Below are 25,621 nucleotides of genomic sequence, written 5' to 3' on the forward strand. Positions count from 1 at the left end.
GGAGCTAATGATGAGAGTAATTGTTTGCCATTTGAGCAAAGGATTCACAATATGGCCTTTATTTAACAGTGCGGCCACTAGCAATTTAAAATTCCAGTCCAGTGCGCCCGTACCCACACAGAATACTACCTCACACTGTGATTAGTCCGACTGATTTCAACAGGACTATCCATGTGAGAAAAACAGTAAGATCCATGTGAGAAAAAGGGGCAACATCTGGCTGGTGGCTGTAACAGTTTTGGTACCCTTTGCGGGATGGAGGCTTGACTGGGATGTCACGTAATTCTTGTGGGACACTTATTCCGTAATTCTAGGTTAGCCCTTTAAAGTGTGGCCACTTCCAAGCTCTGATCGTGCATCCTGGCTTGCTACATGATGAGAGCTTAGTATTATTCATTCACATTGCAGTGGTGCTTAGATGTTCTTCCAGACACTTGGGGGAAGGATTGTCCAATGATTCAGACACTGGTGTAAGATTTGGAGACCTCAGATCAAGGCTTTGTGCTACCAGAGGCTCCTTTTTTGATCTTGGGCAACTCATGCATGAGACAGATTTTTAAAGGTATTCAGATGCAGACAGATGTCTAATGGGATTTTCAAAGGCACCTCGGTTTCTAGCTCCCTTTAAGGTCAATGAGATGGGAAGCTGGATGCTTTTGAAAATCTCACTAAGCACCTAAATATCTTTAAAACCTGGCCTTTAGCCTCAGTTCAACATCTGTACAATAGGGATAATAGCACTGCTGTTGTGAAGATAAAACAAACAAAAGGCTGTCCCGTCTGCACACAATGCACAGTCAACCTGTGGAACTCCTTGCCAGAGGATGTTTTGAAGGCCAGGACTATAACGGGGTTCAAAAAAAAAAATAGTGGCTATTAGCTATATTGATATGCCTCTGCCAGATGCTGAGACTGGACAAAAGAGGATGGATCACTTGATAGTTGCTCTGTTCTGTTCATTCCCCCTAAAGCACCTGACATTAGCCACTGTCAGAAGACAGGATATTGGGATAGATGGACCATTGCTGTGACCCAATATGGCTGTTCTTATGTAATCAGGTACGGTAGTAGCTCTATGCACATTGACACTGCATTCATCATCAGAGTAGCTGAGAACAATGGATTGTAAACTCTTTGAGGCGGGGACTGTCTCTTTGTTAGCTGGTCATACAGTGCCCCACACCACTGAATAATAGTACGTACTTCTGGATTCCATTGGATTGGACATCTGTGCAAGTGAGAGGACAGCCAGGGCACCATTATCATGGGTGACAGAGTGGAAGAAGAGTCTAGTGGTTAGAACACTCAGTGTGCACTTAGGACATACAGTTTCAGTTGCCTGATCTGCTACTGACTCCTGTGTGGCCTTAGCCAATTTTCTTAGCTTCTGTGTGCCTCAGTTCCACGTCTGTACAATGGGGGTTATAGCACAGCCTCTATTCGGCGCTAGTGAGGCCACATTTGGAGTATTGTGTCCAGTTTTGGGCCCCCCACTACAGGAAGGATGGGGACAAATTGGAGAGAGTCCAGTGGAGGGCAAGAAAAATGATTAGGGGGCTGGAGCTCATAACTTATGAGGAAAGGCTGAGGGAATGAGGCTTGTTTAGTCTGTAAAAAAGAAGAATAAGGGGGGATTTGAGAGCAGCATTTAACCACCAGGGAGGATGGAACTAGGCTGTTTTCAGTGGTAGTAGATGGCAGAACTAGGAGCAATGGTCTCAAGTTGCAGTGGGGGAGGGGCATTGCTGGCACATGATGGCCCCCCAACCTGAAGCAAATACTCACCAGCAACTATACACCCTACAAAAAATCCAAGCCAGGAACCTATCCCTGCAACAAACCCAGTTGTCAGCTCTGCCCACACATCTATCTCAAATATAAAATCAAGATTTTCTCCAGACTAACTCAGCAGCAGCTCAAAGCAAGGTTTGCACTGTCTCCTTGAACTGAGATATCACTGCTTTTAGTGGATACATCAGCTTTTGAGAGGCAGGTGCAACATGACAAAAGAATTAAAGAGATGCCCAAGAGAGATGATGTAAGACAGGTCAGACCTTGGTTGACTTATTTGAATTCTATCAATATCTCTAGAGGAGTCACAAGAAATTTATGCTTATGATCAGACCAGTGGGAATACAGCAACCCAAGTGATTAAGTCATAGAAAGAATGTGCTTGGCAGAGAAAATGCTATCTATCTATCTACCTATCTATCTATCTACAGCCTCATGTTAAAGAATTTCAAGGATGTATCTCCTCATTGACTATGAACTTACTCTGCATTTACACCCAGAGAAGTGAGAGCCCGATCTGCTAACTTTTGAAACAAGAAGTATCTCATTGACTTGATTGAGTGGGTCAATTATCTGGCCCACTATCTCTTTAATAAATTCAATGCTTTCAGTGCCAGAAGAGACCATTGTGATCATCTAGTCTGACCTCCTGAATAGCACTGGGTATAGAATTTCCCCCCAAAGTAATTCTGAGAGGAGATCTTTTAGAAAAATATCCAATCTTGATTTAAAATTGCCAGGATACAATAGAACAAACTCCTCTCTGCCGCGTGTCCAGTGTGGTCTCTTCAAACACAGTTTTTGAGCTTTGCAAGGGTCATGATGGATTCACTGGCAATGATGAAAACTGATAAAGTCCATGTTAAACTGAATCACCTATGTATAATATTTCCGTGTCATGTCTGCAACACAGTTCAATAAAGCAAGTGGTCTTGATTCAAATCTCATGCATATTTGTGTAAATAAGGAACATTCACTCACCCAGGTGTAAATCACTAGTAGCCTCAGGCAAATCAGTGGATCTGATTCTCCTCTCACTCTTCCTGACATAAATCAGGAGTCACTCCACTGAAGTAAATGCATTTACATGTTCTAAAGCTTGTAAATCAGGAACAATGCCACAGGAGTCAATGGGCTTGATTCCTCTGTCACTCACCTCTGTAAATCAGGAGTAACTTCACTAGAGTCTACCGGCCTGAGTCATCTCTCATTCAGCCTGACTTAAATCAGGAGTCACTCCATTGTAGTAAATACATTTACACTGTTCTAAAGCTTGTGTAAATTGGTGGAGAATCAGGCCCAATTGCTCTAAATTTTTTTCCCTTTTGATTTGGTCATGAAATGAAAATCACACCTTGAGCCAAAGCCTGCTGTATTTTTTGAGGTTAACATCACCTTGGCTTCAGGGGAGATATTGGTGCATTATGTATTGCCAGATCAATCTCACACTGTGGATTTACCATGGAAATCCCAGATTGTTCACCTGCATCCCTAATTAATTAAATTCTGAATGTACCATTTGAAAAAAAAATCTAAGTATGAAGATATACGAATTGCCTTTATTTTCAATATGTGAATTCCTTTCTTCACTGCTGTTTGGCAAAGCATAAACGAAGAGACCCAAAGGTCCCTCCCTGAGGAAAGGAAGGACCTGCCACAGAGACAGCCTGAGAGGGAAGCATTCCCCTCTCCCTGTCATATAAATTCTGGACTTTCGGTGTTCTGGTTTGGACTATCCTGGCAGGGGACAGCCCTGGGACTGAGCTGGCCTGGGGGCGGGTGGGTGCATACCACAGGAGGAGGCAGTTGCTGTTTGAGGAAGAGGGCTATATCACTGCAAGCTGCCAACAGAAAATGCCTTGTAGGGAGCACACACCCTTCACACTGTCTTAACCCAGACGGTGGCTCTGGGACAATCACAGAGGGGAGAGGGAGATAGGAAGTGGTCCCGGCAGGGCAGCATTAAGTAGGGTGATCCAGATAGCAAGTGTGAAAAATCGGGAGAGGGGGTGAGGGGCATAATAGGCACCTATATAAGAAAAAGCCCCGAATATCGGGACTGTCCCTATAAAATCAGGACATCCAGTCACCCTAACCTTAAGCAGCCTTGTCTGTCAGATCATTGTCAGGCCTCCAAGGCTCCTGAGTCAGAGCCCAGTGGAGTGGGAGGGCCCAGCACCCCCTACCAATAACCCTCTACGTTACCAGTTTTAGCCCTGACCAGTAGGCCACACTACCTGATCAAACAACCCCTAAGTGAGGACTGGTGTGAGGACTGGTGTGATTTTGCAGCTATGCAGCTCAATTCCGACAGTCCCTCATGTGTACACAGCTATTCCCACAGGAATGTATTTATACTGATATTGCTTATTCCTGTGAATTTACATTTGAAGTTCCCATAGTCATTGTCAATTGCCAATGACTGAGTACAACTACCACACTGGAATGCTCAACTCATGGTAAGAGAGTACATTGGTGTAAATAAGCTCTTAATCAGTGCTACTACAGCTGCACAACAGGTCAGCTTTTAAAGGTAGTTTGGCACCTAGGAGGATTTTCAAAAGCACCTCGGGGCCTAATTTCCATTGATTTCTGTGGATGTTCAGTGAAAGGCAATAATGATGATATCCATGCGTAGACAATCCCTTTTTCCATAATAATAATTTCCCTAGGCCTTGCTACACTAGAAAGCTTTATACACAAAGTTCTGCCAGTATAGTAACACCAACTAGAGCTGGGGTTTTGATGGAATGTTTTTCCATTAGAAAATGTCAATTAATTGAAAATGAATGTTCCATGGGATTGTGATAGTTCTGACAAAAATCCGATAGAAACCAGCCATGAGTTGGAGTCTCATGTGCCTTCCGGTGTCCCTGCATCTGGGCCAGTCCACCAGGAGGAGAGAACTTGGAGAACAGGGCTTCCAGGTTCCCAGAATTTTCTACTTTGCTCCCTGGCCTCTGAGTGGTTTGTGAAGTGTTCGAAGCGTTGTGAAAAGGTCAAAAATATTTTTTTTTCTAAACAACATTTGGGAATTCTTGGTTTGTGGGAAATTTCAAAATTTCATTTTTGTTCTTCAGCAGAACAATTTCTTTTCTTTTTTTGAAATTTCAGAATTTCCCACAGAATTTGAGTTTCTGGCCAACTCTACCACTGACAAAATTAATGTAGAAGATGTAGTCGGTTATTTGGCTGTGTTTGTGTTCTCTCTGTGTGCTGCCCAGCTCTGCGCAGTGAGCTGACACAGCAGACCTTGATCAAACTGCACAATAGGACCACCGATTCAAGCAAAGGCACATGGCCGGTTTATTGTTGATGAAGTACGGTCCTGGTATCCCGTAGACGCTACAGGACCACTAATACATGTATGCCCGTTACAATGGACCAGCTCAGTGAATGGCAGTACTTTCCATTCCCCCCGGACTGGACAAAGACACCCCCTCTGAGGTACCTCTTTATACACTAATACAAACAAGTATTGCCTCTCTGAGGTGGTCAGTTACCTCCCTTTACCTTGTACCTGTGGTGCAATCAGTACATCTCTATCCATCACCCTGTCACCCTGACCTTATCTTTAAGGGGTCAGTGGGTCCTTTTATCATCTTTGGGCAGTATGTTTACACCATAACCTTGTATTGGGATGATCAAGCACTAACCTTCTGCAATGTGTTTACATGAATACTTAGTGCCTGGGAGTGCCTCTGCTTTTACAACGTCAGCCCTGTTCTTGCCAAGTTCATGTACTGGTCAGTGAACCTGCAAGCAGGCATCTGCTTTGAAACAGGGCCTGACTTTTGCTCATAGCTTGACGCTTACTACCTTTGCTTTATATCAGCAGGGCTTGACTCTGTTTAGGCCTTACACTAGGCCTCCTTATACCAGGCCTCATATCTCAGGCTCTCTTTCTCTACTACACTTGGTCAGTTGTGCTGATACTTTCTGACCACACAGCACTGGGTTGTATGGACAAAAGACATGTGTCAATAGGAGACATGCTTTTAAAGTATAACTTGTTATTTTAAGTAATGGTTCCCTTTTGGATTTCTCTGGGGAAAAATAAGATCAACGTGTAATACATATTGCCTTGTTTGGAAATAGACACTCAGCAATGCTTAGTTGTACAGTGCTGAAGCTGCTGAGTTTTCAGATGATGTCTCCAAAATTGAGGGAACTCCACCCACCATGTTGAGCTTGATAACAATGTCTGAATCTAGCCCTATTGGTTGAATGGCCTAGTAAATTGTAGGGGAAAAGCTCTAATCTGATTTGTCCTGGGGCCCCTGGGGGAATCACGGAAGGGAGGGGAAAATAAAACCATGAAACTTTAAGAAGCTGTGTCAGAGATCGGTCATCAGCTTATTTTATAGTATTTTTATCTCCAGAAGCCACGGGACTAGGTGAAGAGGCATTTCTCCATCATCTGTGGCTATCCTCGAGCAGGGTGAAGGAACCAATAACATCAGAAACTTCAGATAATTTTCACAGGCTGGCAAAAAAGTTAGCGGAGCAGAGACAATCACCATCAACAGCCAACAATATTCAAGACATGTCATAAGCTTCACAAAGTTCAAAGAACTTTCTTAAGTATGTAACTTTTATCCTTTTCAATGTCTGCCATCAGGGCTACATGCTAACGTGAACTATGCTAATATGCATTTTTAACAGTGAAGTATTGGGTGGAGGCAGTATGAGTGTGAATGAGTTTCACTGGGCCTGGTTGAATCCACATGTCAATGACTCCCAAATGAGTAGCTTGTAAGACGTTTTAAAACCGCCTTACATTAAATAATTTGCTGCCTTAGGGTGATATCATAGATTTGTAGATTAATAGATGATAATGCCAGAGGGGACTTTGAGATCATCTAACCTGACCTTATGCAAAATGCCAGCTATAGAATTTCACCCCATTACCCTGTATTGAGCCCAACAATTTATGTTAGACTAAAGAATATCTTCCGGAAAGTTATCCAGTCTTGATAAAAAGACATGAAGAGATAGAGAATCCAATCTCCCTGGGTAGTTTGTTCCAATGCTTACTCTCCCTCACTGTTAAAAATTGGCACCTTATTTCTAATATGAAGTTGCTTGTTTTTTATGTCCAGCCATTGGTTCTTGTTATGCCTTCCTCTGCTAGATGAAAGAGCAAGAAGTAGCTGGTATTTTTGTCTCCTCATACACCACGATGACTTAATGGCATCACAGAGACTTGGTGGAATACATTTTCTGACTGGAATAATGATATAGAGGGGTATAGCTTGATCAGGAACGACAGGCAGGGGAAAAAGGAGGTTGTGCATTATATACCAAGAGCATATACACTTGTTCTGAGGTCCAGCAGGAGAGCAGAGGTTGAAGGTCTCTGAGTAAAGCTAAAAGATTATAAAAAAAACCCAGGGATGATGTCCTGGTCTACTATACACCACCAAACCAGGAAGAGGAATTAGATGAGGCATTTCTAGAACAATTAACAAAAATGTCCAAACCACAAGACTTAATAGTAACGGGGGACTTTAATTACTGAGACTTCTTTTATAAAAGTAATATGACAAAATAGAAAATATTTGGTATATTTTTGGAACATGCAGGGGAAAAGTGTTTTTTTTTTTTTCAGAAGGAGGAGGAAATAACCAGGGGGACGGTCATTTTAGACTTCATCCAGGCTAAGAGGAAGGAATTGGTTGAGCATCTGAAGGGAATTTGAGTAAAAGTGATCATGAAATAATAAATGTAATGATTCTAAGGAAAGGAAGGAATGAAAACAGCAGAATAAGGACAATGACATTTTAAAAAAACAGACTAAGAAACCCAGAGAACTGACAAGGAAGGTCCCATGAGAAGAAAATCGAAGGGGAAAATGAGTTCATGAGAGCTGGCAGTTTCTCAAAGATACAATATTAAAGGTTCAACAGCAAACTATTCCTCTGTGAAGGAAAGATAGGGAGGATAGTAAGAGACCAATGTGGTTCAATCAGGAGCGCCTTAATGTCCTGAAAATTAAAAAGGAATCCCCAAAAAGTGGAAACATAGACAGATTGCTAATGATGAGTACAAAGGGCACTAAGAGAAGGTTCTTTAATACGACATTAGGAGCAAGAGAAGGATGAAGGAACGTATAGTGCATCTACTGAGTGGGAAAGGAAAGCCAATAAAGGATCATATCAAGAAGGCTGAGGTGTTTAATGCCAAAGCAATCTAATTTCCTTCTTTGACAGGGTTGCTGACCTAGTGGATGGGGGAAGCGATAGATGTGATCTATTTTGAATTTTTCACATGATATTCTCATAAGCAAAATAGGGAAATGTGGTCTAGATGAAATTACTACAAGGTGGGTACAAAACTGAAAAACTTTACTCTAAGAGCCATTATCAATGGTTGCTATCAAGATGGGGGGATATATCTCGTGAGATCCTGAAGGGGTCTGCTCTCATCTAGTATTACTCAGCATTTTCAATAATGACTTGGATAATAGAGTGGAGAGTATGCTTATAAAATTTGTGAATAACACCAATCTGGGTGAGGTTTACAAGCACTTTGGAGGACAGGACTAGAATTCAAAGGGATGTTGACAAGTTGAAGACTTGAGGACTGGAAAAAAGCAAATCTAGTGCCCATCTTCAAAAAAGGGAGGAAAGAGGATCCAGGGAACTACAGACCGGTCAGCCTCACTTCAATCCCTGGAAAAATCATGGAGCAGGTCCTTAAGGAATCCATTTTAAGGCACTTGGAAGAGAGGAAGGTGATCAGGAACAGTCAACACGGATTCACCAAGGGAAAGTCATGCCTGACCAACCTGATTGCTTTCTATGATGAGATGACTGGCTCTGTGGATGTAGGGAAGGCGGTGGATGTGATATACCTTGACTTTAGCAAAGCTTTTGATACTGTCTCTCACAGTATTCTTATCAGCAAGTTAAGGAAGTATGGGTTGGCTGAATGGACTATAAAATGGATCGAGAACTGGCTAGAGCATAGGGCTCAACGAGTAGTCATCAACGGCTCGATATCTCGCTGGCAACCGGTCACAAGAGGAGTTCCCCAGGGGTCGGTCCTGGGGCTGATTTTGTTCAACGTCTTCATTAATGATCTGGAGGATGGGGTAGATTGCACCCTCATCAAGTTTGCGGACGACACTAAGCTGGGGGGAGTGGTAGATACCCTGCAAGATAGGGATAGGATACAGAAGGACCTAAATAAACTGGAGGATTGGGCCAAAAGAAATCTAACGAGGTTCAACAAAGAAAAGTGCAGAGTCCTCCACTTAGGAAGGAAGAATCCCATGCACAGCTATAGACTGGGGACCGACGAGCTAGGCAGCAGCTCTGCAGAAAAGGACCTGGGGGTAACGGTGGATAAAAAGCTGGATATGAGTCAGCAGTGTGCCCTGGTTGTCAAGAAGGCTAATGGCATATTGGGCTGCATTAGGAAGGGCATTGCCAGCAGGACGCGGGAAGTGATTATTCCCCTCTATTCGACATCGGTGAGGCCGCATTTAGAATATTGTGTCCAGTTTTGGGCCCCGCACTACAAAAAGGATGTGGACAAGTTGGAGAGTGCAGCGGAGGGCAACCAAAATGATGAGGGGGCTGGAGCACAGGACTTATGAGGAGAGGCTGAGGGAACTGGGCTTGTTTAGTCTGCAAAAGAGAAGAATGAGGGGGGATTTGATAGCAGCCTTTAACTACCTGAAAGGGGGTTCCAGGGAGGATGGAGCTAGGCTGTTCTCGGTGGTGGCAGATGACAGAACAAGGAGCAATGGTCTCAAGTTGCAGGGTGGGAGGTCTAGGTTGGATATTCGGAAAAAGTTTTTCACTAGGAGGGTGGTGAAGCACTGGAATGGGTTACCTAGGGAGGTGGTGGAATCTCCATCTTTAGAGGTTTTTAAGCTGCGGTGTGACAAAACCCTGGCTGGGATGATATAGCTGAGGTTAGTCCTGCTTTGAGCAGGGGGTTGGACTAGATGACCTCCTGAGGTCCCTTCCAACTCTAATATTCTATGATTCTATGATTCTAAGACTTGGTCTGAAAACAACAAGACAAAATTCAGTAAAGAAAAGTGAAAAGTAGTGCACTGAGGAATTTTAAAAAAGCACAACTATAAAATGGGAAACAACTGGCTATGTTGTAGAATTCCAGAAAAGAATCTGGGGGTTACAGTGGATCACAAATTGAATATGAATGAACAATGTGACACAATTGTGTAAAAGGCCAATATTCTGGGATATCCTAGCAGGAGTATTATCTGTAAGATACGGGAGGTGATTGTTCTGCTTTGCTTGTCATTGTTGAGGCCTCAGCTGTAGTACGCTGTCAGTTTTGGGCACCACACTTTAAGAAAGATGTGGACAATGTGGGCAAAGATGAGTCCAGAAGAGAGCAATAAAAACAATATAAGGTTTAGCAAACTTGACCTATGAAGAAATTTTTTAAAACTGGACATATTTAGTCTTGAGAAAAAAGACTGGAGAGTGGGGGACATCTGAAAACAGTCTTCAGCTATGTTAAGAGATATTATAAAGAAGACAGAGATCAATTGTTCTCCATGTCCACTGAATATAGGACAGGAAGAAACTGGCTTAATATGCAGCAGAGGTGATATAGGTTAGATAGCAGGTGAAAGTTTCTATCTATAGGGATAGTTAAGCACTAGAATATGATCTGAAGGGAGGCTCTGGAATTTCTGTCATTGGAGGTTTTATAAGAACAAGTTATACAAACATGTGTCAGGGATGATCTAGGTGTACTTGGTGCTATCTCTGCTCAGGAGGATGGACTAATGAACCTTTCCAGGTGTCTTCAAAGGTAATTAACCGCCTTATTCAAAGATATCCATTTGAAATGAATGTCTTAATACCACTAACATCCTTCAAGAGTATAAAGACAGATTGGGCTGGCGGGAGGGCTTGGGAAAGGTCTGAAATGGAGAAAAAAGGAAATGAAAGAAGACTTTCAAAGGTTTCCTTCCAAAAAAATAATCTACGGTACACAGTAGAGACTGAAAATTGCTAGCTCGGTCAGTTCAATAGACGATGAACCCCATTGAAAATCCCAGCATCAATAATCTAGTGTGAGGCAGTATTAACACTTAACTGGAACCAGAGAAACAGAGACATCTCTGCATCTTCCTGAGATTCCCTGAACATCTTCAGGTGTTGCCCTAGATGCCAGTGACAAGATCCCAGCTGCCATTCATCTGATGGAGGAGAAGCATGTCTACGGAGGCAATCTGAGAATACCCTTACAGTTTTAAGCCTAGTACAGTTGAAGAGAAATATCCACTTAACAAGGGAATTACTCTGGCAATAAGCTACTACACAATGTGAGCAATGGTGACTGAATCTGGCACTAAATGTTAGTGTCCAGCTTCTGTTGCAGAATCTTTCAGTTAAAATAAAATCCCATGTCCTCACATTCTTACTAAAACTTTACTCCTTCCTTCCTCAGACAAAACTCGCTGTGAGTTTACCTTTATAAGGACAGAGTATATTTTCTATAAAGGTAAAAGTTCACAAATGGAACTCTTAAAATCTCACAGGAGAAGTTATAATCATTACAATAATAGAAATCTAGGGCTGGACGAGACCTTGAGAAGTCATTTAGCCTATCCCTCAGCATTGAGGCAGGACAAAATAAACCTAGAACATCCCTGACCGATGCTTGTCCAATTGTTTTTTTTAAAACATTCTATGACAGGGATTCCACAACCTCCCTTGGAAGCCTATCTCAGAGTTTAACAATCCACATAGTTAGAAAGATTTTCCTAATGTCTGACCTAACTCTCCCTGGCTGCAGATTAAACCCTTTACTTCTTGTCCTATCTTCAGTGGACATGGAGAACCATTAATCACAGTTCTCTATATAACAGCCCTTTACCTATTTGAAGGCTCCCAGTCTTCTTTTCTCAAGACTAAACATGCCCAGTTCTTTTAATTTTTCCTCATAGGTCAGGTTTTCTAAACCTTTTATTTCTTTTCTTGCTGTCCTTGGGATTCTTTTCAAGTTGTCCACATTTTTTCTGAAGTATGGTGCCCACAATCAGATACTGTACTCCAGCTGCAGCTTCACCAGTGCCAGGCAGAGTGGGACAATTACCTCCTGTGTCTTGCGTACAACACTCCTGTTAATACACCCCAGAATGATGTTACCCTTTATTCATTGTTGACTCACATTCAATTTGTGGTCCACCATAACCCTTAGATCATTTCCAGTACTACTCCAGTACTACCCACCCAATCAGTTATTTCCCGTTTTATAGAGTTCAAGTTGATTTTTTTCTTCCTAAGTGAAGTACATTGCACATTCCTTTATTGAATTTCATCTTATTAATTTCAGACCAATTCTCCAATTTGTCAAGATCTTTTGAATTCTAATCCTATCTTCCAAAGTGCTTGAAAACCCCACCCAGATTGATGTCACCCACAAATTTTATAAGCAGATTATCCACTCCATTATCCAAGTCATTAATGAAAATATTGACTAGTACTGGAGCCAGGATGGACCCAGACTTACAGACATTAAGCCAAGAAGGCGCCAGCATGATCATCTAGTCTGACCTCCTGCAAATTGCAGTCCACAGGATCTCACCTACCCACTCCTGCAATAGATCTTGAACCACTGGCTGAGTTATTGAAGTCCTCAAATCATGATTTAAAGACTTCAGTTTACAGAGAATCCACCATTTACTCTAATTCAAACCTGTAAATGACCCATGCTCCACATTTCAGAGAAAAGCTAAAACCTCTACAGCCTGCCAGTATGACCTGTGGGAAAATTCCCTCCAGACCCCAAATAAGGCCATCAGTTACACCAGTGTTTCTCAACCTTTCTGATTCCAGGGATTGGCTTCCTACACTGTGTCAGGGAGATCTCATGGATCAGTGCCGGTCCATAGACTGGTCGTTGAGAAACACTGAATTAGACCCTCTGCATGTGGGATAGACCCATTGGCTAGATGTGTGGGAAAGAATTCATTGAAATAACTCAGAGACCTCCCCATCCAGTGTCCCATCACTGGCTGTTGGAGGTATGTGGTGCTAGCAGCCGCAGATGGGCTACATACCATTGTAGGCAATCTCATCACACAATCCCCTCCTTAAGCTTTTCAAGCTCAGTCTTGACACCAGTTGGTGTCTTGCTTCCACTGCTCCCCTTGGAGGCTTTTCCAGAACTTCACTCCTCTTATGGTTCAAAACCTTCATCTAATTTCGAACCTAAACTTGTTGATGGCCATAGAATCATAGAAAATGAGGGTTGGAAGGGACCTCAGCAGGTCATCTAGTCCAACTCCCTGCTCAAAACAGGACCAACCCCAACTAAATCATCCCAGCCAGGGATTTGTCAAGGCATTAAAAACCTCTAAGGATAGAGATTCCACCATCTAGTTTGTATCCATTTATTCTTGTGCCAACTTTGACTCTTAATGTAAATAACTCCTTTCCCTCCCTGATATTTATACCTCAGCTGTATTTATAGAAAGCAGTTATATTTCCCTTCAGCCTTCATTTTCTTAGGCTAAACAAACCAGTATCCTTAAGTCTCCTCTTGTAAAGTAGGTTCCCCATTTTGTTCAATCATCCTAGTAGTCTTTCTGTGCACCTGTTCCAATTTGAACTCATCTTTCTTAAACATGGGAGGCCAGAATTGCACACATTATTCCAGATGGTGTCTCAGCAGTGCCTTGTTTAATGGTACTAACATTCCCCTATCTCATCTGGAAATTCCTTGCCTGATGCATCCCAGGATTTAATTAGCCTTTTTCATGGATGCATCATATTGGTGTGTCATAATCATCCTGTGATTGACCAATAAACCCAGGTCTTTCTCCAACTCTGGTGCTTCCAACTGATAGATCTTCAGTTTATAGCAAAAGTTCTTGTTCTTTCTTCTCCGTTTATATTGCTCCAGTTTTCAAGATCAAACAATCTTCTTCTCTGATATTCCAGGCCTCCTCCATTCAGGTAATACATCCCAATTTTGTGTCATTTGCAAATTTTATTAGCACACTCCCACTTTTTCTGCCAAGCTCATTAATGAAAGATGTAAATAAGATTGGTCTCAAGACTGAACCCTGAGGAACTCCACTAGTAAACTCCCTCCTTTCTGATGATTCACTTTTCATTATGACCCGCTGTAGTCTCCCATTTAACCAGTTTCTTTCCCACCTTTCAATTCTCATATTAATACCTATGTTCTCCAATGGAACCCTGTGGGATCCCCACTAGACATGTCCTCCCAGTTCGACAACTACCCTTTGAGAATGGTCTTTCAACCAGCTGCGCACCCACAGTGAATCTTGGCACACATGTATCCGCACCCTAAATACTACTGCAATAATATTTACACAAAATATGCTTTGTGAGGTATCATTCAAAAATAATAACATGCTGGTCAATAATATCATTAAGAAAAGCATTTGATAATGCTGCATGTGTAAATACTCGCTCATATTATACATTTAAGTCTGACTAAAAGAGGTTTACACCTGGCATGTCAGGATGAGTCAATAAACAGATTTTCTCCAGATAAAGGAAAAAGGTCCACACCTCAAACCAGGTGTGGCCAAATTCAACAAGCTATTTGTTTGTATCACAGTTGCAGGAAGAGATCATTTACATTGTAACAATGATTAGCAGGGTAGAAGGCAGCATGGAAGCTGCCCCAGACAGCCATCAGGGAAAAAGGACTTTTCCAGGGATATGTTTCAGAAGAATACATTTCAAAGGGTTACTGGACTATTAAGACAGGGGGAGTCAGCCCCTAAATTATCCTTCACCTCAAGAGACAAGGAAAACCAGCACTTTGGAATCTGCGGGGATCCTGGCTGAATGCTAATTAGCCATTGCTGGGAAAGGCAGATTGAAGAAGAACCTACCTTGTACAAAGGCTCTAGCTTATTAAGTTAGGTCTTAGCTATTAGCATGGGTATTTTTACTTTTGTTTGTTTGCCTGTATTCCTTTGACTTGGTATCACTTAACCAAGTTTTTTGTTTAATAAACTTGTTTACTTTTACTGTAAACCAATCCAATGCTGTGTTTGAAGGAAAGTGAGTCTATACCCCAGTTAAATTAATAAACTGTAGGGTTCTAGCTCTTTAACAGAGTGGGAGCCTCAATGTCTTCTGTGAGTGTGATTATTCCTCTCTCTTCAGCTCTGGTGAGGCCACATTTGGAGTATTGTGTCCAGTGTTGGGCACCCGACTCCACGAAGGATGTGGACAAATTGGAAAGAGTCCAGAGGAGGGCAACTAAAATGATTAGTGGGCTTGGGCACATGACTTATGAGGAAAGGCTGAGGAAAGTGGGCTTGTTTAGTGTGCAAAAGGGAGGAGATTTGATAATGGCCCTCAACTACCTGAAAGGGGGTTCAAGGGCGGATGGAGCTAGGCTGTTCTCAGTGGTGGTAGATGACAGAATTAGGAGCAATGGTCTCAAGTTGCAGTGGGGGAGATGTAGGTTGGATATTAGGAAAAACTTTTTCACTGGGAGGGTGGTGAAGCACTGGAATGGGTTATCTAGGGAGGTGGTGGAATCTCCATCCTTCATGGTGGCTAAGGCCCGGCTTGACAGAGCCCTGGGTGGGATGATTTAGTTGGGGTTGGTCCTGCTTTGATCAGGGGGATGGACTAGATGATCTTCTGTCTCTTCCAACCCTAATCTTTTTTTATTCTAATGTACAGTGGGAGTTGCTCTGCATTGCAGAGAAATGTCTCTGAGAAGCTCAGGATTTGGAATTCACTGATTGTTACCTGCTAGGCAAGATTTGTGCTGGAAAAGCCTGGAGGAGTTTGCTGGTGAGGAAGACAGGCTGGTGTGGCAGGGAGCTGACACAGTCTACTCACCAGCAAAGCTCACTCTTGCTGAGGTAGAGAGCTATCACAGTGACTTTTACCTTTGGGTATCCCCAGTAGAGTGTTACATCCACCTTACAGTAATTTCATCAAGACAACATTTCCCTAGTCTTCTTATGGGAATGTCATGTGAACTGTTCCTAAAGTTTTGTTAAAATCAAGATATTGCACGTCTACTACTTCCCCCGTCCAGTAGGTCACCAGCCCTGCCAAAGAAGGAAATAGGTTGCTTTGGCATGATTTCCTCTTGACAAAGCCTTGCTGGCCATTCCTTCTAACCAGTGCTTAATTTGTGCCGGGCTGGCTGGGCCTTAGGCACGGCACCTCCTGCATTACAAATTAATCACTCCTTATTACCCTATTAACCGCTAGGTTTGTACAAATTAATTGTTTGATAATTTGTTTGCGTATCTTTCCAGGTATTGAAGTTGCTCTATAATTCCCCGCATCCTCTTTGCTCCCCTTTTCTAACGTAGGTACTGTGTTTGCCTATTTCAAGTCCAATAAATAAATCAAATATGTTAATTCTTAGACTGGTAGGGAATGGAATAGCTGATGTTAAAGTCCCAGTTCTGCCACCTTTTTATAAATCAATGGTTTCACACATGGGCGGATAGATTCTGCAATTGTCCAACTTGGCAGACTAACCGTGCTTTGTGTTGCAACTGCCAGGAAAAGCTGGTTACTGTGGCTGCTAGTCTAGGAAAGCAGCCTTCCAAAAGAGCAGCTCAAATTTTATTAGGAATTTATTTCACATAGATCTGATCCTCTTACAGTGAAATCAAAGGCACCTTTGTCATCAAATTCAATCTATCTAGGATGAAATTTTGAATAGAAGTAAGTATCCAAATATGTTAGAAAGTCAATGGGAGTTGGGTGATTCCTTTTGAAAATCACTTAGAAGATACTTTTGTATCTTCCAAAATATTAATGACAGCACAGCACACTGTGCGATCGGGAAATAATGTTATCTTCATTGTCAGAACAAGGAACCGAGAGGCAGAAATAGCAAAGCTGAAAATTTTCAGAAGAGCTCAAGGAATAAACCTCACGTTTTAAATGTATTTATGATCAATTTAGTAATCATATTTATGTTTATATTTATGTTTTATATTTTATATTTATGTTTATATTTTAAAGGTGTTTATCATAGAATCACAGAATATTAGAGTTGGAAGGAACCTCAGCAGGTCATCTAGTCCAACCCCCTGCTCAACTGATGATCAGTTTAGTGTATTTCAGTATTTAGGATGAAAGGCATTCATCAGAATGTCTCCATCTGGCCTTGAAATCAATGAGATTTTGGTTCCTAGGTGCTTTTGAAAATTCCATTAGGCCCATAAACACTTTTATAAATCTCATCTCAGGTGACCAAATCCTATTGAAATTGAATGTGTGTTGCGCACCCAATTCCCTTTGGCTGCTTTGGAAATCCCAGCCCAAGTGCCTGGGCCAATGCCTCACCAGGAGTCTTTGGCAGAACTGGAAAATGAACATTCATTTGCTACCCTCAGACCAGGGCATTTTTCCCATGACCATCCTTTTTCTTTTCACTAAGCCCTTCATTTACATCTTCTTCATTTGTCCTTTCTTTAATCTGTATCTCATTCCTTTTCCTAAGGATTTAACAGCCATGGCGCCAGTGAGAGAGGGGAACTGCACAGCAGTCACAGAATTCATCCTTCTGGGGTTTGGAAATGGTCCAGTCTGCCAGATGATCCCCTTTGTGATATTCCTGGTCATTTACATGGTAACCATGCTGGGGAACACCATCCTGCTCCTCCTCATTACAGCCGACTCTCACCTCCACAACCCCATGTACTTCTTCCTCATGAACCTGTCGCTCATAGACCTCTGCTACTCCTCCACCATCTCCCCAAGAGCCATGGTGACCTTCCTAGCAGGGAACAAAGCCATTTCCTATAATGGATGTGCCACCCAATTCTTCTTCTTCGTTCTCTTCCTCACCGCTGAAGCATTTCTCTTGGCAGCGATGGCCTACGATCGATACTCCGCCATCTGCGACCCGCTGCGGTATCCCGTCGCCATGTCCGAGTGGGTTTGTGTTCTGTTGGTGGTGGGGTCGTATATCTGTGGCTGTGTGAATTCCACAGTGCAAACAAGTTTCACCTTTACCCTGGACTATTGTGGGTCTAATGAGATCGATCATTTCTTCTGCGATGGCCCTCCCTTGTTTAGTCTCTCCTGCAGCGACACGTACGTCAATAATCTTTTGATGTTTACCCTGTGTGGACTCATCATAGCAAGCACTGCCCTCACTGTGCTCATCTCCTACATCTATATCATCTCCACCATCCTCAGCATTCGCTCTGCTGAGGGCAGGCACAGAGCCTTCTCCACTTGCGCCTCCCACATGGTGGCTGTGACTTTATTGTATGGGTCCACAGCATTCATGTACCTCCAGCCCACTTGGCTATCTTCTCTGTACCCAAGGAAAGCTGTATCCGTGTTTTACACCTTTGTCATCCCCATGTTGAATCCCTTTATCTACAGCCTGAGGAACAAGGACGTGAAAGAGGCTTTGAGAAGGACTTTGGGCCACAAATCCTTGAAAAAATTATCCTTGCCATTGAACAGAGACAGAACAGAGGGTGTCCAGGTTCTTTTTAATTTGCACAAAAATCTGGGGTAAAAAGAAAAAGTAAAAGCAAATTATGACAAACTGTTTCATTGTTTTTCTTCCTTATTCTCTGTCCAGCTGTGACACAATGAGTTCCCGAGATATGCAGGTGGACATGTAGCCCCTGGAAACACGTAAATAACATTAGAAAATTTATTGACAGGAATCAGCCCATTGATTTAAATGAGACTGCTGTCAGAGAATCATAGAAATGCATGGCTGGAAGGCATCTTCAGGGGTCATCTAGTCCAGCCCCATGCACTGAGGAGGGATTATGTATGCCTAGTCCATCTCTGACAAGTGTTTGAGACAAGTCACTCACACGAATAAGTGCTTGTTTGCAGCATCAGGACCTTAATAGCAGGGCCGTATTAACTCTCCTGTGGGCCTGGGGCCAGTAGATATTGTGAGGCCCCTGTACAAAGTCTGTTTCCTAATTTAAAACAAAATGATTAAATTATGACATCAAGGCTACTAACGCTATGCTAAACTTGCCTTTGAAGTAACATCAAGACGTTCTGTGGTTACATTACAGTCTTAAAACGTGTAGAACAGGGGTTGGCAACCTATGTCACACATGCCAATCGTGGCACACGAGATGTTTTTGAATGGCGCGTACACGCACACTGGGCCCATGTCAAGTGGGAGCGGGGCGGGGGGGGAAGGGACAGGGTTAGGGGGAACTGCTGCCATGCGGTGCTGCATGGGGCCGGGAGTGACTCCTGGCAAGGTTGCTGGGTCCATGTCACGTGGGAGAGGGGTGGGGATTTATTTTTGCGGGGCCCCCCTTAGCCCGAGGCCCTGGGCTGCAACCTCTAAAGCCCCTGCGTTAATCTGGCCCTGCTTAATAGCGACATTGTCAATCAGCAATCTAAGCTGTAGACAGATAGATTTTAAAGAATTCCATGTGTGGCATATGCTGGTGGGTTCAGATGTGGCACCTCTGCCATCTGCTGGGGATGTATGATTTATTTTAAAATGCTTCCTCTCCTCTGCTGTGGAGTTAAACAGTAGCCCAAAGAACAGGGAAAACTGGCCAACGGTGGGAACACAGAAAGTTCCGTACACAGGTAGCTTCTGTCTAAAACATGCTGTGATCTCACTGGATAACTCTGAATATTATTTCCTCTCTAATCTCTTTTACTAACAGTAGTTTTAAAGTGATCATTGTGATAATGGCGGGCAAAAGGAATTTCAGTGAGACATTTGATTTTGAAGAAGTTGTCGCCCCTTGAAGAAAAATGTCTTTTAAAAAGTCCTATATACTATCCACCAGGGAAAATCTCTTCCTCTCTCTCCATCTGTAAAGCCTGTGATCTAAGCCTTAGAAAGAAGGGAGCTGAGCACTGTTACCTGGGGATGAAATGGGGGAAGAGGGGCCCAGCGCAGGTTAAGAACTGCAGCTGTGGAAGGACTCCACTGCTGTGGGAGATCTCAGCCATTGTCTATTGGAGAGCAAAGAAATTGGTTGAATGGATCCGGCCTCATCTGCATTTCATTCACACGACAGTTTGGAGCATTTTGGTTAAAGCACAGTTCAATGTTGAGTTTGGGGGGGCGTAAAGTGAAATTGACCTTGTTGGGAGATAGAAGGACAAGACATCAGCACTGAATATGTCTGGAGTCGCCCTGACAAAGGCGTCTGGTAGGCACCGTAGGGCAAGGGACATCTAAGGGTGAGGGGCGAGTTGGGGTACTGGAAATTTTCCAGAACGCATCAGCCACTTCCATCGGCTGAAGGAGGGGTAAGATACCCTGGGGGAATCTCCCATCAGAGAACTTGTTAATTTATTAGTTGCTGCTTTCCCCAAATCCAGTCTGTTGTCTAACTTACCCCCTTCCCACACCAACATAAATTCTCTCTGTTGTAGCCCCTGGACTCAGTACTTGCCGGTGGGGAAAAATTGCTCATCAAGGGTGCTCCGATGACATACACCAATTCCCAGGTTTCTGAATGGGAGCTGAAACTGGTGTGAGTGATGTCTTTAAAGGAAGCCCATCGAAACATTGAAGCCACTCCTTCAGGCTGCCGACTCCACCTGGTGAGCGGGTCACACCTGAAATGTCTTCCTTGGTTTTCCTTGCCAGGTTTTAGTCAAAACATGGAAAGTTGCTGCTTTCCCCAAATCCAGTCTGTTGTCTTACTTCCCCCACTTCTCACACCAAATTAAATTCTCTCTGTTGTATCCCCTGGAATCGGTGCCTGCCAGTGGGGAAAAATGCTCATCAAGGATCTTAAAAGAAGCACATAGAAAAATTGAAGCCACTCTTTCGGACTCCCAAAACCACCTGGCAAAGTGGGTCACACCTGAAATGGCTTATTTGGTTTTCCTTGCTAGGTTTTAGTCAAAACATGGAACATTTCAAAATGTCAAAGTCCATACTTTTTTAAAGATACGTTGTGAATTGTTTTAGCTGTTGTTTTCCAACCAGTTTTATCCCATATCCAGACATTAGGAAATCCATCCACATCTTGACAGAATTATCTGAACATAGTAGGTTGTTGATGTAGATTCCAGTGGCCTTATTCCAACTGCCCTCCATCTGATGGAAGAGACTCAAATTTAGGGTGATGAACCGTGAATATGTGTATTTACAAGGTTAATTATAGAACAGTTGAAATGAGCATTGTTATCAAGAGAGATATGCTGGGAGGAAGGTAATACTCAATGTGAGTAAGGGTGGCAGACTCAAAAACTTAACACACAATCCAGCTAAAATTGAAGTAACCTGTAGTTAAAAGCAAATACCGCATCCTTACATTTGTAGTCAGATTTTAGTCTGTCAGTACTCAGGAAATTTGCCCATTGAATTCTGTACAGAGGTTAAAGCTCTCAACTAGAGCCATTTCAATCGCTCAGAAGGAGAAATGCTGAATAAATAAATCATATATTTATGTATTGATTCAGACACTAAAAGGAGTGGAATAATTGAGGGAAAAGGGCCCATTTCCAGCACTCTTTTATAAATCAATGGCATTGCCCTTAGAGGATTTTGCCCATGTCTTACTCAGCCAAGAAGAAGAGTCTTGAATCATGATTATAGGGGAAAGATGATTAATTTGGGCTTTGAAGTAAAAAACTTCAACCCAGCCGAAAAAACCCTGGTGTCAGATTTTTTTAAGATATTTAGGCACCTACTGGGATATTCCAAAACATCTGGGTGTCTAACCCCCATTGTTTTCAAGAACTCTTAGGAGAAGCTTCAATGTATCTTCTATATATGACTCTTTTTTACCCTTTATCTTGTTCTGTTTTCTAAAGGAAATGTCAGCAATGGAGCCAGTAGGAGAGGGGAACTGCACAGAAGGGATAGAATGAATCTTGCTGGTGTTTGGAAGAGGATCAGGGTTTCAGACTGTGCCCTTTGTGATGGTCCCGGTGATGGTCCCGGAGATTTACATAACAACCATTCTGGGAAACACCATCCTGGTAGTCATCATTAGAGCTGACTCTCACCTTCAGAACCCCATGTACTTCTTTCTCATGAATCTGTTGCTCTTAGACCTCTGCTTCTCCTCCACCATCACCCCAAGAGCCATGGTGAGCTTCCTAGCTGGGAGAAAAGCCATTTCCTATAATGGATGTGCCACCCAATTCTTCTTCTTTGCTCCCTTCCTCACCACTGAAGCATTTCTCCTGGCAGCGATGGCCTACGATCGATACTCTGCCATCTGCAGCCCGCTCCAGTATCCCTTTGCCATGTCCAAATGGGTTTACCCTGAACTATTGTGGGTCTTTTGAGATTGATCATCTCTTCTGTGATGGCCCTTCCCTGATTAGTCTGTCCTGCAGCAACACGTACGTCAATAATCTTGTGATGTTTACCCTATGCGGCCTCATCATAGCAAGTACTGCCCTGATTGTGCTCATCTCCTACATCTATATCATTTCCACCATCCTCAGCATTCGTTCTGCCGAGGTCAGACACAGAGCCGTCTCCACCTGCACCTCCCACATGGTGGCTGTGACTTTATTTTATAGGACCACTGCTTTCATGTACGCCCAGCCCACTTGGCTATCTTCTCTGTACCAAAGAAAACTGGTGTCCGTGTTTTATACCCTTTTCATTCCCATGTTGAATCCCTTCATCTACAGCCTTAGGAACAATGACATGAAAGATGCTTTGAGAAGGACTTTGGGCAATAAATGCTTGAAAAAATGAACATTTTCCTTGAACATAGAGATGAAATTGAGTGGGTCATGGTAATGTGCAACACAACAACAAATGCTTGCCAAATAGTTATTTATTGTTTGGAGCAGTTTTTCAGGTATAAACAACTAAATCTTTGGGATCCACTGTATTTATCAATCTATCTGTCAATTTTTCTTTTTTTGTTCCTATAACTTTCCAGAACACTGGCCAGAGAACATATTTAGGACACTAAAGTATTTCTGTATATATGTGCATATTGACAGACACTTAGAATAGTAATGACCTCAGTCCAAATCCTTGGGAAATGTAAATTGTTTTAGCTGATCTGACTTCTGCGTATCTACACTGATCTACACCAGGTCAAGATCCAGAACTTGAATTATCACTGATGACCTGCTTGGGTAGCTGTTTGGAAATGGTGAACAACGTGACACACTTGTAACAGGTAATGGAAACTGATAGAGTCCATGTTCAACTGGGTCATCTAAGTACAGTACTCCTATGCTGTGTCTTGTAACACAGCTCAATAAAGCAAGTGGTCTTGATTCAAATTTCACTCATATTTGTGTAAATAAGGAACATTCATTCACCCAGGTGTAAATTACTAGTAACCACATTCAAATCAATGGGTCTGATTCTCCTCTCACTCATCCTGATGTAAATCGGGAGGCGTGCCAGAGGAGTCAATGGGCCCACTTCCTCTCTCACTCACCTCCATGTAAACCAAGAGTAACTGTATTAGAGTCAATGGGCCTAATAACCCTCTCATTCAGCCTGATATTAATCTGTTGAAATAAATGCATTTACACTGTTCTTAAGCTTGTGTAAATAAATAGAGAACTCTGCCCATTTTCTCTACATTTTAAGATGCAATAAACTTAGTAAAATAAACAACTAAAAATATTTTCCCTTTTGATTTGGTCATGAAATGATGAAAACCACAAATGGAGCCCAATCCTGCAGCATTTTTTGAGATTAACGTCACTTTGAGTTCAGGGCAAAGTTCTGTGGATTATGTCTTGTCAAATCAAAATTACTGTAGGGATTTACCCTGGAACTCCCAGGTTGTTCACCTGCAAATCTAAGTAATGAAATTCAGAAAGTACCATATAAAAAAAAATCTAAGTATAAGAAGATATGAATTCTGTCTGATTTCAGTATTTGAATTCCTATCTTCACTGCTGTTTCACAAAACATAAACTAAGATTCTTTCTTTCTTTCAACTTTACTTTTGTTGATCAATTTGAGCACAGTCAAGCGACCATTCAAGTCACTGTGAGTTTTATCAGTGATTTCAAAAGAAGAAGGAGTAGCACTTATTTCAAACAAAATGTTGACCCTAGCTAATATCCTCACATAGGCCAACTCCATAGCTTACTATCTGAGCCAAGAGATATTGCATCAGTGTCAAAAACCCAGATATGGAGGGTCAGTCCTAGTAGTTGGAGCAATGGCAGTCAGGCCAGGAACTGGAGAGAAAGGTAAGAGTTGGAGTCAGGAGTCAAGAGCTTCGGAAAAAAGCAAGAGTGGGGCTGGGAGCCAAGTGTGATGCTGTCTAAGGGGGAAGGTGTCCGTCTACACTAATATGGTCATCACTGTTGCAAAATTGTGATAAACCTGTACAATACGCCTCGTGAGCTATCATTGGAAAAGTTGTAATCTGCTGAGTATTATTATCCTGCTCTACTGTGTGTATCAGCATTGTGTGTGGAGATATGAAACTTTGCTATATGTTTGGAACTCAACATCAGGGGAGTCTGAGAAAGGCCCACAGGTTTGCGCTTCAGGGATAACAAAGGAACTGTGAACTAGAGACACTGCGTGTCATTCCCGAACACACGTCAAACGGCATGTACGCAGACGGTGCAAACTAGAATTGCCGTTCATATAAAGAACTGATGGCAAAGCACCTAGGCCATGGAACTGCTTGACCCAATGACATAGCAAGGATTTTTCAAGCAAAAAGAGTGAAGTTATAAAAAGGGAGAACAAAGTCCCCTGGCCACCTTCTCTTGACTGGTGAATTCTGACGGGAAATTTTGAATAAAAGGACTGAGATCCCCAAGAACTATTTGGGCAACCCAGAGAGACTTATAGAAAACTGGCAGATTTAACATCTCTGGTATTATTTTGGACTACATACTTTGATTCACCTGTAATGTATTTGCTATGCTTTTGCCTTTTAGTAACTCCCCTTTCTTTTTCTGAGTTAATAAATAAGGATTGGCTATAACATTATCTTTGGTGTAAGGTCCTGAGCATCCATTGACCTGGATAAGTGACTGGCCCCCTGGGGCTGGAAGAACCTAATGTGTAGTGAATTTTGGTTTTAGTAACCTTTTACTACAGAAGTCCAGTTTGTCTGGCTGGTAATATAGCATGGAGTGTCTAAGCGAACTGCCTGTGGCTTCATGGGAAGCTAATATAGAGGTACCGGAACATACATTTGATTGCTTAAATTTAATTATAGACTATACCACCAGAGTGAGGATGTCAGCCCAATTGTTTGACAGTCTGACCTGAGATTGGTCCTCCCAGCTGTGACCCATACCAAGCCTGGTGACACAAGGGTCGGGCTGGAACATGAAAATGGCTGGAGCAGGACTGGGAACAAGGCTGGAGTCACAGACAATAATCTATTTTATGAAACACGGAAAGGACGTTGAAGAATAACTTCCTCTTAGAGCACTAATATCAGGCCCCACTTGGTCAGGTAATGTAGCTGGAGAGAGGCAGGGAAACCAAGGAGAATGAATTCCCGGTTAATCCTTTCCATCAATTCAATTCTCACCTAAATACATTAATTAATCCATTCTTAAGAACCTCCAGAGCTTCCCTTGGAAGCTTGTTCTAGAGCTTCACTATTGCCATAGTTAGAAAGTGTTGCCTAACTTAAATCTCCCTTGCTGCAGATTAAGCAATCACTTCTTCTACCTTCTGTGCACACTGAAAACAATTGATCAGTGTCTTCTTTATAATAGTCCTTAACACGTTTCAAGACTAGTATCAGGTCCCCCTTCAGTTGTCTTTTCTCAAGACTAAACCTGTCCAGCTGAAGGTTGCAGCCAAAGCCTGGCCTGGAGCTGCAGTGGGAGTCGGCTGCGCTCTGGAGGAGTTTTAAAGGGTCACAGCCTGTGAACCAATGAGGCCCAAGCTCTGCCTGTGGATTTGTAGCCCATAGAACTAGCCT

At 42.6% G+C, this 25,621-nt stretch overlaps 1 protein-coding gene and 1 pseudogene across 1 annotated transcript; both read left to right on the forward strand.

Moving 5' to 3' along the window:
* The first annotated feature begins 17,265 nt into the window (after positions 1–17,265).
* Positions 17,266–18,288, forward strand: LOC137146372 (olfactory receptor 5AR1-like). Its single transcript, XM_067537628.1, has one exon. The coding sequence runs from the start codon at positions 17,269–17,271 to the stop codon at positions 18,286–18,288; it is 1,020 nt and encodes a 339-aa protein (XP_067393729.1). The 5' UTR covers positions 17,266–17,268.
* A 3,371-nt stretch (positions 18,289–21,659) lies between these two features.
* On the forward strand, positions 21,660–22,440 carry LOC137146363 (olfactory receptor 9S13-like; annotated as a pseudogene).
* The last annotated feature ends 3,181 nt before the right edge of the window (positions 22,441–25,621 follow it).

Source organism: Emydura macquarii, unplaced genomic scaffold, assembly GCF_026122565.2.
Source record: "Emydura macquarii macquarii isolate MOO-44397 ecotype Brisbane River unplaced genomic scaffold, CSIRO-AGI_Emac_v2 contig_439, whole genome shotgun sequence".
Classification (NCBI taxonomy): Eukaryota; Metazoa; Chordata; order Testudines; family Chelidae; genus Emydura; species Emydura macquarii.